This window comes from Pelecanus crispus, chromosome 12 (genome assembly GCF_030463565.1).
Source record: "Pelecanus crispus isolate bPelCri1 chromosome 12, bPelCri1.pri, whole genome shotgun sequence".
Taxonomy (NCBI): domain Eukaryota; kingdom Metazoa; phylum Chordata; class Aves; order Pelecaniformes; family Pelecanidae; genus Pelecanus; species Pelecanus crispus.
The window spans coordinates 27846196-27860114 of record NC_134654.1 but is presented as its reverse complement, the minus strand read 5'-3'; the positions used below and the strand labels follow the sequence as shown (position 1 = coordinate 27860114).

At 56.0% G+C, this 13919-nt stretch overlaps 1 protein-coding gene across 1 annotated transcript in view; it reads left to right on the top strand.

Moving 5' to 3' along the window:
- The window catches only part of SLC39A11 (solute carrier family 39 member 11), a 105672-nt gene that overhangs the window by 73176 nt on the left and 18577 nt on the right, over positions 1–13919 (top strand). Inside the window, exon 6 of the mRNA XM_075720030.1 lies at positions 3324–3393. Within this exon, the coding sequence (XP_075576145.1) occupies positions 3324–3393 (70 nt within the window). The remainder of the gene's footprint in view (positions 1–3323; positions 3394–13919) is intronic.

Below are 13919 nucleotides of genomic sequence, written 5' to 3'. Positions count from 1 at the left end.
AAGTTAGCGTAGGATTAGTCTGATCCCCAGGTAATGCCTTATCAGGATAAAGCGTCTTGAATTGTAAAGCCAAGGAAGCCCAAGAGAGGCGAAAATCCCTTTGTTTAGGTTAAATAGAAGCATTTTCTTGGCAGTGGCTGAGATTGGTTATATTTTTCTTTCTTTGTTCTGCAACTCTGCAAAGAGATGCTGAATTAACACCCCAGCCTTCACCATGCAAGCTAACAGGGTTGTGCAGACCCTCCGGCTCTTCCAGCTCCATCACCAGTTGCAAGAGGGGCTGACAGCTGCTTCAGCCACTGAAATCCTTGGAAAAACCCTCTCTGACATGGAAAGGTTTCCTGTGGGACATGCATGCCTGCCTTCCACCCTCTTTCACATCCCAAGCTGCGGGGCTTTTGCCTTGCCCTGCCCACCGTAAACCCTTGAGTTGTTCAGGGTTGCCCGGGACTGTGCTCCTCTTTGCCTTTGCTCGTGATGGGGACCAAGAACCAGAAATCGCACAGGGCTGGTTATTTTTCAAGCTCATGTCTGAGCCTTCGGTGGGTAACAAGGTCTGCTCTCCCATACCCGTCTTCAGTGACCTAATGTCCTAGTCATCCATTTGCAGAGCCTTCAGTGCAGCGTATCTGTAAGTGGTTGACATAGAAACATCAACCTTTCTCTTTTTGTGACTTTTCCCACCTGAAGAAGCCATTCGGGCTATTTATAATTTGCGTATGTGCAGAATACCCAAGAGAGGGGCTGCAACCGGAGGGCTGAGCTGGCCGTGAGCTTTCAGTGTGGGTGAACTGGCAGCGAGCTCTTTCCGTTTGTTTTCCATGGAAATCTTTGTGTTTCTGCTTGCTTACCTGCGAAGCAGAGTCGGTTTGAGGTTTGACATCTGCTTTGAAAGAGGCTGAACCTGTGTGACTGAAGCAGTGAAGTTACTGCGTGATCCTGGCAGGCTTTTCTAAATGAAATATTTGAAACAAATCACAGCAATGGGCTGAGTGCCTCACGCAATATCTGCTAGAGATAATTACAGGCTTCCCAAGCATCAGCCGTGACCATGGGATGCGCTGGGGTCCCTGCTGTTTCTGGACCACGCGGACACCAGACTCGCTTGGCTGCGAGTTCCCGTCGGATGCTCCGGGGTCAGCGGCCCGCTGGCCGATTTGTGGTCGTGCTCGTCCTGCCCCAGCTCTCGTGTCCCCTCGTGGGAAGTGGGGACCCGGCGAGCCCGTGGCCAGAGGCTGCTCTGTCACCTCCTCCTCTCCGGGCTGGTGAGCATCTCCACCATGCTGCAGCTTCCACCATCGGCTGCTTCTCCCTCTCCAAATAAGCAGTTCACTACGCACCATCTGTTGATTTTAATTTCCCATAATTTGTTTCCATGTATATGCAATTTGCACTTTCATTAATTGTGCTGCTGAGTTTCTTGTTCCATGAGACTCGCTTTGCAGCGGGGAAATCGTTGTGGTTTTTTTCCCCCTGTCAAAGCTATTTTCATTATTCACACAAATGAGCACTTTTGTCCTTTGAATTTTGCTCTCTGGGCAAGTCTCGCTTGAAAAGAAATCTTTCGGAAGAGCAATGCCAGACCCGTTTGTGTGGAGCTTCATTCCATCCTCGTAGCCGTACTGAGCACAGCCATTAAACATCTTATTTAAAGATCTGCCTCCCCAGGTTTGCTCATCTGCCTGCAGAGCAGAGACCTTCAAAGCCATCGCCACCGTTGGCAACCGCAGCCCCCCCCGGCGCTGCTCCTGCCCCGGGCAAGGGGTGGTGGGGCAGCGTGGGAGCTTTTCACAAGAGCTTTGCACAAGCGTGTGATCCCTCCCGGCTCTGGCATGTGCCTCGCTTCCTCTGGCTGTTCTACCAGCTGGACTTCTCACCCAGTCGTGGTACTTTAGGGATAATTCGGAGTCTCCTTACCCCCTAGCCCTGTACGTAGGGTTGATTGCTGCAGTCATTTTCCCCGTCTCCATCCCGAGCCTTGGCACGAGCCTTGGATCAGGGCTCCGAGGAGCTGTCGGGTGTTTCAGTTCTCCATGCTCAGCCTGGACTGGAGGATGCAAATGCCCTGATTATCCGAGTTGGTGCTGCTTTTTACGGTGCGTTTCCAAGGCAACTGGAAATTCAGAAGGCCACAAACACACACACGGTCCTCTTCTTCGGAGACCTTATCCTCCGGTACACAGGTAAACACTCGCAGTGACATTTTCAACCTCTTTGAATGCTCATCTGAATAGTCCCCGCTGTCCCCTCCGTGCAGCCGGAGCAGGGAATTGCCTCCTTTGAAGGCTGTAAAACCCATCCAGCCACACGAACAGGTTTGCTTTTGTTCTTTCCATGTTTCCCCCCTCACCCTGCCTTGCTCGGAGGGCAGCGATACCAGAAAGGCTGCAAAACCAAAAATGGGGATTTTGAACAAAGCTAAAAAAAAAGTAGCAGTGGTTTGATGCTTTCTGAAAACAAGATTTTTTTTTTTTTTTTCCCTCTCCTCTCCTGGGAGGGACCAGGGAGTTGTGCCAATGGTGGGAGGGTAGGAAAAGTTTGGGAAAGGGCAGGAGGGGAGCAGCGCAGTTATCCCCAAGGAGCGGCGCGGAGGAAGCAGCGGCGGATCCCGGGTCTCCCCCACCCGCTGCCCTCCTGGGAAGGCTCCTCAGCTCCTTTTCTTTGGGCTTTTTGGGATTAACTGTAATGTAAAATAATCTGCACGGTGGGAATTTTCTTGTGGAGTTTGGGTTTCCTTCTGCTCTGGAGACTGTCTATACAGGCCTTGTGCTGGTATTTGGGCACGGGGAGACCAGAAACCGGGGAGCTGGCGTTGCTGGGAGCGGGGTCCCGGCTTAGCGCAGCTCCCGGGGACTTCATGGGAGAAGTCGGTGTTTGGTTCTTCTGCAATCCCCGTGGCACCCGTTCATCTGGACCTCGCAGAGGCGGCTCTCTGCAGAGAGGTTTGCCAAGCCAGAGTCCTTTTGAGCAGATTTTGGTGTTTCGCGCCGCTCTGCTCCTTATTAAACCAGCATTTCAGCTGGTGGGGGTTGTGATCTTTTCCCCTCCAGTGCACTCGTAAATACCGAAAGCTCTCTTCTCTGCGTTGGCTTCACCCAGCCCATGATTGGGGTTCATAGCAGGGAAATACCCCGGGCATCGTGGCAGGCTCTTGCATTGAGCTTAGATTAAATGCGCTTAGGGTAAGAAGGGTGACGACCTGGCACGCGGTCCTGCTTTCCTGCTCGTGCCGGTCTTTGCTCCGCTGGAGCGCCGGAGGAGGGACGGTCTCAGGGCTGGTGTAGCACTTGACCTTACTGGTTTTTTTTTCCTTCCTGTTTCAGAGGGTCTGGCAGTGGGAGTTGGATTCGGGGCTGTTGGAAAATCCGCGTCTGCGACCTTCCAAAGCGCCAGGTAAGCCACAAACGCCGCTTCCGCTCTGCGTGCGTTGGGTTTTGTGCGCGCCTTGGCCTCTTGGAGGCTGGCTGGCTGTCCCACGTTGCTCGCGTGCCAGGGTGGTTGGAGATGCGTTGATTGACTGAAACTTGTCTGGAAGCACAAGAGCGGGCAGAGGGAGCAGAAGAAAATTCCTACTGCTGTTGCCTTTTCCTAGTGGTTGTGCTTGTCAGGCGTGACAGAGAAACGCCGAGATTTTCCACAAAAACAGCATCCCCAACGGGTAGGAGCAGTTGCTGGAGCCGCTGGAAAGCGTGTGGTGGCTTTGTTTTCCATCCCTGCCAAACAGGGTCACTAGACTCTGTCATTGGTGGCAATAAAAACTCTCAATCCTCCCGGCATCCCTGTTCGCCTGCTCCCGGCATGCCTGCTCGCCGACTCCTGGTATCCCTGCTCACCTACTCCTGGCATCCCTGCTCGCCTGCTCACGGCATGCCTGCTCGCCTGCTCCCGGTATCCCTGCTTGCCTGCTCCCGGCATCCCTGCTCGCCTGCTCCTGGCATCCCTGCTCGCCTGCTCCTGTGTCGTGGTTTAGCCCCAGCCAGCAACTCAGTACCACGCAGCCGCTCGCTCACTCCCCCTACCCCGATGGGATGGGGGAGAGAATCGGAGGAGTAAGAGTGAGAAACACTCCTGGGTTGAGATAAGAACAGTTTAATAATTGAAATAAAGTAAAATAGTAATGCTAATAGTAACAGTATAATAATGGTAATAATAATAATGATACACGAAGCAAGTGATGCACAATGCAATTGCTCACCACCCGCCGACCGATACCCAGATAGTTCCCGAGCAGCGATCGCTGCTCCCCGGCCAACCCCCCCCAGTTTATATACTGAGCATGACGTCATATGGTATGGAATAGCCCTTTGGTCAGTTTGGATCAACTATTCTGGCTGTGCCCCCTCCCAGCTTCTTGTGCGCCTGGCAGAGCATGGGAAACTGAAAAAGTCCTTGACTAGCATAAGCAGTACTCAGCAACAACTAAAAACATCAGCATGTTATCAACATTCTTCTCCTACTAAATCCAAAACACAGCACTATGCCTGCTGCTAGGAAGAAAATTAACTCTATCCCAGCCGAAACCAGGACATCCTGGCATCCCTGCTCGCCTGCTCCCGGTATCCCTGCTCGCCTGCTCCTGGTATCCCTGCTCGCCTGCTCCCGGCATCCCTGCTCGCCTGCTCCTGGTATCCCTGCTCGCCTGCTCCCGGCATCCCTGCTCGCCTGCTCCTGGCATCCCTGCTCACCTGCTCCCTGCTCGCCTGCTCCTGGCATCCCTGCTCACCTGCTCCCGGCATCCCTGCTGACCTACTCCCGGCATCCCTGCTCACCTGCTCCCTGCTCGCCTGCTCCTGGCATCCCTGCTCGCCTACTCCCGGCATACCTGCTCACCTACTCCCGGCATCCCTGCTCACCTGCTCCCGGCATCCCTGCTCGCCTGCTCCCGGTATCCCTGCTCGCCTACTCCCGGCATCCCTGCTCACCTGCTCCCGGCATCCCTGCTTGCCTGCTCCCGGCATCCCTGCTCACCTGCTCCCAGCATCCCTGCTCGCCTGCTCCAGCCTCACCAGCAGCCGCTCTGGCCCAGCTCTGTTTTCGGCAGCGCGAGCTGCCGTGCTACCCCGTGCCACCAGGCAAAACCTTTTGTGCTTCTCTGCGGGACTGGTGTGGACGTGGCGGGGTTAATTAGCTCCCGAACTGCCTGGGGGGTTTGGGCTTTGGGTGCGTTTCATACAGCGGGAGCAGAACCTGGGCGTACGGGTGGGTGACGGCAGGGAGAGCCCTGCTGCCTGCCCTCACCTGGCAGAGCTGAAACTGGGCTGACTGGGAGCGTTGCTAAAGAAATGGGAGAGAAGAAGTCGTCTGGCGTGAAGCGGGAGCCGGGGGAGCTGCCTCGGCTCTGGAAATCTGCTGGCACCTCTCTGCGGCTGGCTTGCAAACGGCACCCTCCTGCCGAGGCTCCTCCGTGCGCCGTTACCAAATGCTTTTCTTTTTCCGTTTGGGTTTTACACCCGAGGCTCGTGGCGCACCCGCGTCCTCGTCGCCCTTTGCGTGCCAGACCCACGCCGTAAGGGATGTGGCCTGGGGCCGCACGGCGCGTTCAGGCTGTGAATAACCTGCTGTCGCGGTTCAGCCCCAGCCAGCAGCTCAGCACCACGCAGCCATCGCTCACTGCCCCTGCCCCGGTGGGATGGGGGAGAGAATCGGAGGAGTAAGAGTGAGAAACACTCCTGGGTTGAGATAAGAACAGTTTAATAATTGAAATAAAGTAAAATAGTAATGCTAATAGTAACAGTATAATAATGATAATAATAATAATGATACACGAAGCAAGTGATGCCCAATGCAATTGCTCACCACCCACCGACCGATACCCAGACAGTTCCCGAGCAGCGATCGCTGCTCCCCGGCCACCCCCCCCCCAGTTTCCATACTGCCCATGACGCCGGATGGTATGGAATGGCCCTTGGGGCAGTTTGGATCAACTTTTCTGGCTGTGCCCCCTCCCAGTTTCTTGTGCCCCCTGGCAGAGCATGGGGAAGCTGAAAAAGTCCTTGCCTGGCATAAGCAGTGCTGAGCAACAACTAAAAACATCAGCATGTTATCAACATTCTTCTCCTACTAAATCCAAAACACAGCACTATGCCTGCTGCTAGGAAGAAAATTAACTCTGTCCCAGCCGAAACCAGGACACCTGCCCAGCCCTTACGGCTCGTGGATGAGAGTGCCGGTACATCTCAGCCCTCTTGCTCCTGCCAGAGGATCTGTGGGGCCCCGGCGCTGGTTTTGGAGCCCTCCAGGTTGCCCAGCCCCTCCTCTGGTGGGGCACAAGCTGTGCTTGCGAGGACCCTGCAAAGACGGGAGCGAAGCCTCCTGTACCCGATACCCTGTTACATCCCCGGCTGACGGGGGACCCATCCTGACAGCACGGGCTGGCACCGGGTGCACTGCCGCCGGTGCTTCGATTGCAGCAGATACCACCCAGATCCGTGGTGAGAAAAGCAGGATACACCAGTTCTAGCCGCTGCGTTTCTCTAACCTTTTGAAATAAGAGGCTCTTCATAAAGGCTGCAGAGGCTCTGGAGATCCTTGAACAAAAGGACTTTTTTTCATCAGCTGCTCAGCAGAAGCTAAGAAGCCAGAAGCAGCTGGTTCTTTCTCTGTATTTACAATGGCATTAATCGCGTTAGATGAAAGGTGGAGTCTGTACCATGAAAATACCCATGCAAATTTAGTCAGCTGCGAAAGGCGACAAAATAACTTCATTGCCATCAGTCTGTCTGTCACTGTCGTCTGCGGGCAACCCCCAAAATCACTCGGTGTAGCCGGTCCGCCGTGAAGCCATTTGGCAATATCCGCGAGTAAAATTTTAGGTGGCTAATTTGTGTTACGTAGGCTTAAAAACCAGCAGTGGAATTACACTTGGCGTGAGCTCATGTGAGAAATAGAGCTAAATATTTTGACACGCCCAAAGGGGCAATTGCTCCTTGGCCAACCTCAGCTCTTGGGAGACACGACGGTCGTGATCCCCCTCGTGTCCGTGGTTTTGAAATAGCGTCTCCATGAAACGGCTGCGTGACTCAGTTTACCTCCTCCATTCTGCTTCTGCTTCCCCTTGGGTGTGACTAACCGCGTTAGCAGCGAGCTGAGCTGGGGCTGGGGTGGGCTGCCTCTCAGGAAGGCTTATTCCTTCAAACCTTGAGTCACGCAAAAGGCTTTATGAACGCTCCGACGCGCTCAGAGCTAAAGATGCGGACGCCCGGGGATACTCGCAGCGGCTGGGAGATGTTGCCAGGGTTGGCTGTGACTTGCCCCCGCTAACCAGAGGACCTTCCTTGCTGACTTGGGCTTGATGAATAAATGCTGGCTTGCTTGGGAAAGCGCTGCCTGATTGCATTGCTCCCAGAGGGGTGAAATCTCGGCAGGAGCCTGAATTCATTCCAGCTCGCTGTAGGGCCCTGGTGAGACGCAGCTGTGCTGTCTCCTGCAGGGCTCTTTTCGGAGCCACGGGCTGTGCAAATAAGCGGCGTGTTTGCAGGGAGACAATTAGGAAGAAGGGGAGAGTACCAGCCGCTCGGCAAACCGCAGCCGCGCCGCAGCGGTGACGTCTGGGCGCTGCAAGCAGCCAGGTGCTGCTCTGGCCTGGCTTGCTGTCGAGCGAGCTCCCCGGGTGACCCCCGTGCAGCGGAGCCGCCCAAGGGTGGGCGTTGCAGAGGGTCCCCGCCGGCCTCAGCCGGCCGGCATGCTCCCAAGCGCTTTGCTTTTTTGGTAGCGCAGCAATGCTCCCCAGAGTTGTTTGGATGAGGGTTAACACCCTGTTCCCGATACCTTGCAGGATCCCTAGGTTTAGGGCTCGAAAGTCTCGGTGCTGCCCGCTGCCTGCCCACCCGCTGCCCGCCTGCCCGCGGCAGGAGGGGTGCTGCAGGGATCCCACCCCAGCTGAGCGTGGCGAGGGACCATTTTTGGGTTTTAGAGCACAGTGGGCATGGGAAGGGACCATTTTGGGGTTTTAGAGCACAGTGGGCATGGCAAGGGACCATTTTTGGGTTTTAGAGCACAGTGGGCATGGCAAGGGACCGTTTTGGGGTTTTAGAGCACAGTGGGCATGGCAAGGGAGCATTTTTGGGTTTTGAAGCACAGTGGGCATGGGAAGGGACCATTTTGGGGTTTTAGAGCACAGTGGGCATGGCAAGGGACCATTTTTGGGTTTTGGAGCACAGTGGGCATGGGAAGGGACCATTTTGGGGTTTTAGAGCACAGTGGGCATGGCAAGGGACCATTTTCAGGTTTTGGAGCACAGTGGGCATGGGAAGGGACCATTTTGGGGTTTTAGAGCACAGTGGGCATGGGAAGGGACCATTTTCAGGTTTTAGAGCACAGTGGGCATGGCAAGGGACCATTTTGGGATTTTAGAGCACAGTGGGCATGGCAAGGGACCATTTTTGGGTTTTGAAGCACAGTGGGCATGGGAAGGGACCATTTTGGGGTTTTGAAGCACAGTGGTCATGGCAAGGGACCATTTTCAGGTTTTGGAGCACAGTGGGCATGGCAAGGGACCATTTTGGGGTTTTAGAGCACAGTGGGCATGGCAAGGGAGCATTTTTGGGTTTTGAAGCACAGTGGGCATGGCAAGGGAGCATTTTGGGGTTTTAGAGCACAGTGGGCATGGCAAGGGACCATTTTTGGGTTTTGGAGCACAGTGGGCATGGGAAGGGACCATTTTGGGGTTTTAGAGCACAGTGGGCATGGCAAGGGACCATTTTCAGGTTTTAGAGCACAGTGGGCATGGGAAGGGACCATTTTGGGGTTTTAGAGCACAGTGGGCATGGGAAGGGACCATTTTCAGGTTTTAGAGCACAGTGGGCATGGCAAGGGACCATTTTGGGATTTTAGAGCACAGTGGGCATGGCAAGGGACCATTTTTGGGTTTTGAAGCACAGTGGGCATGGGAAGGGACCATTTTGGGGTTTTGAAGCACAGTGGTCATGGCAAGGGACCATTTTCAGGTTTTGGAGCACAGTGGGCATGGCAAGGGACCATTTTGGGGTTTTAGAGCACAGTGGGCATGGCAAGGGAGCATTTTGGGGTTTTGAAGCACAGTGGGCATGGGAAGGGACCATTTTGGGGTTTTAGAGCACAGTGGGCATGGGAAGGGACCATTTTTGGGTTTTAGAGCACAGTGGGCATGGCAAGGGACCATTTTGGGGTTTTGGAGCACAGTGGTCATGGCAAGGGACCATTTTGGGGTTTTGGAGCACAGTGGTCATGGCAAGGGAGCATTTTTGGGTTTTGAAGCACAGTGGGCATGGCAAGGGACCATTTTCAGGTTTTGGAGCACAGTGGGCATGGCAAAGGACCATTTTTGGGTTTTAGAGCACAGTGGGCATGGGAAGGGACCATTTTTGGGTTTTAGAGCACAGTGGGCATGGGAGGGGACCATTTTGGGGTTTTAGAGCACAGTGGGCATGGGAAGGGACCATTTTGGGGTTTTAGAGCACAGTGGGCATGGGAAGGGACCATTTTGGGGTTTTAGAGCACAGTGGGCATGGCAAGGGACCATTTTTGGGTTTTGAAGCACATTGGGCATGGCAAGGGAGCATTTTGGGGTTTTAGAGCACAGCGGGGCTGGGTGTGCTTACAGAGATGGAGCTGGGAAACACCGGCACAGGCGGCGTAAGCAGAGCACTGCAAGCGCAGACCTGCAGCTGATGGTCCGAGTCAGGGGGACGCTTCGGGGTTTGGTTAAAAACCAGAAAAGGATGATTAGGAAGCAGGGTGGGATTATAACCTTTCAAAACACCCGGTGCTTTGCATGTGCTGGCATCACCTCTGCCATTCCCTGACTCCCTGGGCTCTGGTACCGTCCTGCCCCTCACCTCTGGCTTGCAGGATCCATCCCTCTGGCCTCCTCCATCCACCCCATCTCCCCGGAGCCTCTCGGAGCTGCCTGCCAGGCCCCTGCCCGCACTCGTCCGCGTTTCTTTGCTGCCACCGGGTGTGCAGGCTCCATTCCTGCGATCTCGCTCTTCCGCGGCTCCTCTCCGCCGGTGCCAGGGCTCGCCCTTGGGTTACGGCCCCTCGCCTTGCGAGTTGTTTCGTTTATGGCTCGTGGTGTGGGGGGAACCCACTTTATTTGGGCTGTCAGGGGACGGGAGCGAAACGCGGTGCCGTGCCTGAGGAAGGTGAGGTTGGATCTTTGCTTTTGTGCGCAGGTGCGTATCGGTGCTCCTTCAGCTGGGCAGCACACAGCCTTTTTCGGAAAGGTGATGTAGGTTTTATGGCAGTTTAGAGGGGGCTTAGGATGACCAAACATCTGCTTTTGGGGTGTTTCCCATGGGGGGCTGAGCTGCTGCTTGTCCTCGGGCAGGAGCAGGCGGCTGCGGAGCATCGCTCCGGGCTGCAGAGCATCCCTGCCTCCCTGCTGCGGGACTGTGGTTCGCCTGCCCGGTTCCTTGCAAGGATGAAAACATCGGAAAGTCCCACGGGCTGGAAATAGCAGCTCAGGGCAAAGCTGCTGCGGTGACAGGCGAGGAGCGAGACCCGGAGCGAGTGCGTGCCTGGGGCGGAGGAGCGATGGCCGGGCAGAGGAGCGGTGCCCGGCGCGGGGTGTGCAGCGAGCCCCGGGAGGGGAAGGTCCCCTCCAGATGTGAGCGGGGAGGCATGAGCCGCTCCTGGCTGCCTTCCAGGCAGGAAGGTAAAGAGAAGGGCAGCCATGCCTTAAAAAAAAAAGCTGGTTTACCTCCCCCTCTTTGCACGCTATAGTGGGGGGGGGGAGGAAACCCTCTCCACCTTGTGTGGCTGATTTAACAGGAACCAGATGGGGCTGGAGCTGCTGAGATCGAGACGGGCTGAATTTGCACTTCTCTGGGGATGCAGAGCGGGAGGGGTGCAGGCAGGGGTGCAGGCAGGGGTGCAGGCAGGGCTGTCCAGCGCTTTGTCGGTGGCTTCCCCGGGGCTGGGTGCAGGACGAGAGGGGCTGGGGCAGGTCCCCAATGCTGGCCACACTCTGCACATCTCCATCCGCCGGAGCTGCGGCGCAGGGGAGCGGCGTGTGTCAGGGTGCGCTCCCTCTCTCCAAGTCCCTGCTGTGTCTTTTAGAGGACAAAAGCACCCAGCAATGAACCCTGGGGCGACCCTGAGCCCCTCATCCCATGGGGGTTACACCTGCGATGCTGGGCAACCGCGAGCCGGGGTGCAGGGCTGGCAGGGAGGAGATCCCACGTGCCCGCTCTGCTGTCCCCTTGGGACCACATCCCTCGGGACCCGCCTCGACACCGCTGCGTCGGCACCCGGGAGCCTGCAGCATCTCCGCTCCCGCATTCCCGGGAGCTCGGACCTTGGCTGGAAACACGAGAGTGGAGGGGAAAGGGGGGGTCCCTGGGCACCTCTCTTTTTCTCTCGCCCCCATCGGAGGCTCTTCCTTTGAGAATTGGCACAAGGGGCTGCTTGTCCCCTCGCCGTTCCACCTGGCAGCGTGCTGGTGCCTTGGCAGGATGCTTGGGTTTGGGGGGAGCAGAAGGGGGTCCTCGGGGGGAGCAGAAGGGGGTCCTCGGGGGGAGCGGGGCCGCGGGAGCCTGGTTCTGCTTCTTGCCCCTTTACAAATCCTCCCTGTGCTGTTTGCTTTCTGAAAGCAGGAGGCAGCTTGTAATCGTGCTGTATGCGAGCAGAGCACACAAAAGCCAAATCTGTTTTCTTACGGAGCGTTGCTTCTTCCAGCAAATTTTTTTCTGTCAAAGAGGAATTCACCATAAAATTAATTTTCTCGGTCAGGATTGTGGGAACTCCTGAACGTACCTGCGTTACGCTGCAGAGCAAACAGAAAACTACCGTAAAACGCCTGTGCCAGCAATTTTGCTTTTAACAGGAGAAAGGTTTGGAAATGTCTTTTAAGATACAGACCCCCCACGCTGAGGAGGCGGACGGATGGTGAGGGAAGACGGGGGCAAATGGTGAAAGCAGGACAGTTTCTGTGACCGGTCTCATCCGTGCGGCAAGTGGTGCCTGGACCTGGACAAGTGCTTCCTTGGCTGCTGAATTTGGGGAGGAAAAGGGAATCTGTCGCACAATTGACTTTGAACTGCCTGGATTTTCTCTGCCAATCCCTCTCCGGTCGAGCCGCTCCTCCGTAAGGAATCACAGCGCCGTGTTTCCAGCAGTTAGGGTATTGCTGCATCACTGGCTGGCAGCGCAGGCGACGGGCGATTCACCGGCTGATAGTCGTGGCTTTCCCCCGGCCGAGCTGCGTTCCAGCTGGGATGTGAAGCCTGCGCGCTAGGGATTCTCTTCCAGTGGAAATAATCTCCGCGTGCCGGTTCCCCCTCGAGCGCGGGTGCACGGGGGCTCGCCCCCCAGGTCTCCGCGTTATGTGTAGCGTATGGTGTCTGCGTGGGTGTAACCTGCCAGTGGTTTCGTTTTGCAGCCTCAGGGTTATTTTCATGTCCTTTGCGTGTATAATTCTAAAAAAATTTGATAAAAGGTTATTTACTAAGGCTGGAAAATCAAGCCCGTAGCTACTGGGAGATGCTGGCAACGGGATTGCCGGTGCACTTTTTGCTAGGATCTCTGTAAGCACGTGGTGCAAACTGTGCGTTTTGCCCCGACGCCCCTTCTTCTCCCCCTCCAGCTCCCCTGCCCTCCCATCCATCTCTCGGTCCTTTGTGGTTTGGTCCAGGCTTCCTCCGCGGCGTAGGACAGAGGGGATGCGAGCACCGCGGTGCCCGGCTGCAGCCCCGGGCAGTCTGCAGGGCCAGAGCACCCTCCGAGGGTGGGGGTCCTGGGGGGACGGGGGTCCCCAGGGCCCGGAGCTGCCTTCTGTTCTCATGCACACGCCGCGGGAGCTGCGGGGCCACGGCGTGCCGCAGCGTTAACTCTGTAAGAAAGCAGCCTTTGTCGCGGCACGAGGCTAAGTCCGGTCACAAGGGACAGTATGTGCCAGAAAATAAAATTTAAAAAAAAAAAAGAAAAAAATTTCAACTGCGGCAGCGTTTTTCAGGTCCTGGGTAATCGGTGAGGTCTGAGTTTGGCAGAGGGATCGTTTAATTTTAATTTCAGCCGGCGCTGCGAGCCGTCCCCAGCCCGTGGCCGGAGCTCCTGCCCGCCCGCAGCCTTTCGGCTTTGCCGTGGGGTTCCCACGGCGCCAGGCTAACTGTGCTGAGGTGACGGGTGACGCCTGCCTGGTCTGAAACAACACTCACCTCCTTTGGCGTGCGTTTGCTGCGCTCTTTTCACCAAATACCTCCCCGTGCGACGGTTTGAACAGCTGAGCCTGGTGCCCCATCCCCACGCATCGGTTATATTCTGCATTTTTGTTGCTGGCTCGTCTCTGTGCCGGCTGTTCCGGGCACCTTCCCCGTGCTCCTGACATGGACAGGGCAGAGCTGCAGAGCTGCCTCTACTTCTTCCGTCAAAAATAGGAGATGGATTAGGACAGTGTGGTCCTGACAGCGAATAACTTGGCTGGTTGTGGGCAAGAAATACGTGCGAGTCCGACTTGAACTGAAAAGACAGAATAAAACACAGATGGGCCTTTTTTTGCACTCTTCCTCCCCAAAAGCGTATCGTGCATTTTTATTTTTAGATCCACCCCTGTTACAGGGGTGGAAAGCTCGTGTCCCTGCAGGTGGCCAGGAAAGCAGAGGTGTCCGGGCTGACCTGCGGGCTCTGGGCTCGCCGCCCCGTCACCGATGGTTTCTGCGGAGCAAGAGCCGTGGCCAAGCCGTCCGCGTCCCCGGTTGCTGCTCCTCTCCCGTCTGACACTAGGTGGTAACATCCATGTTCCTATCAGCTTGCTCTCGGCAGATTTGGGGCCGCTGCATGGTCTCGCGCCGCTGTAGGGTCTACGGGACTCCCAAATGTGGCTTTTCCGCTGGCAAAACGCCTAGCAGAGGGGCTGCTCTTTCAGCTGCGAGAGAACGCTCAGAGAAGTGAAAGCAACGTCGCGTTAAACGCCGTAAATTTCTTCGAGCGGATGCTATATAGGA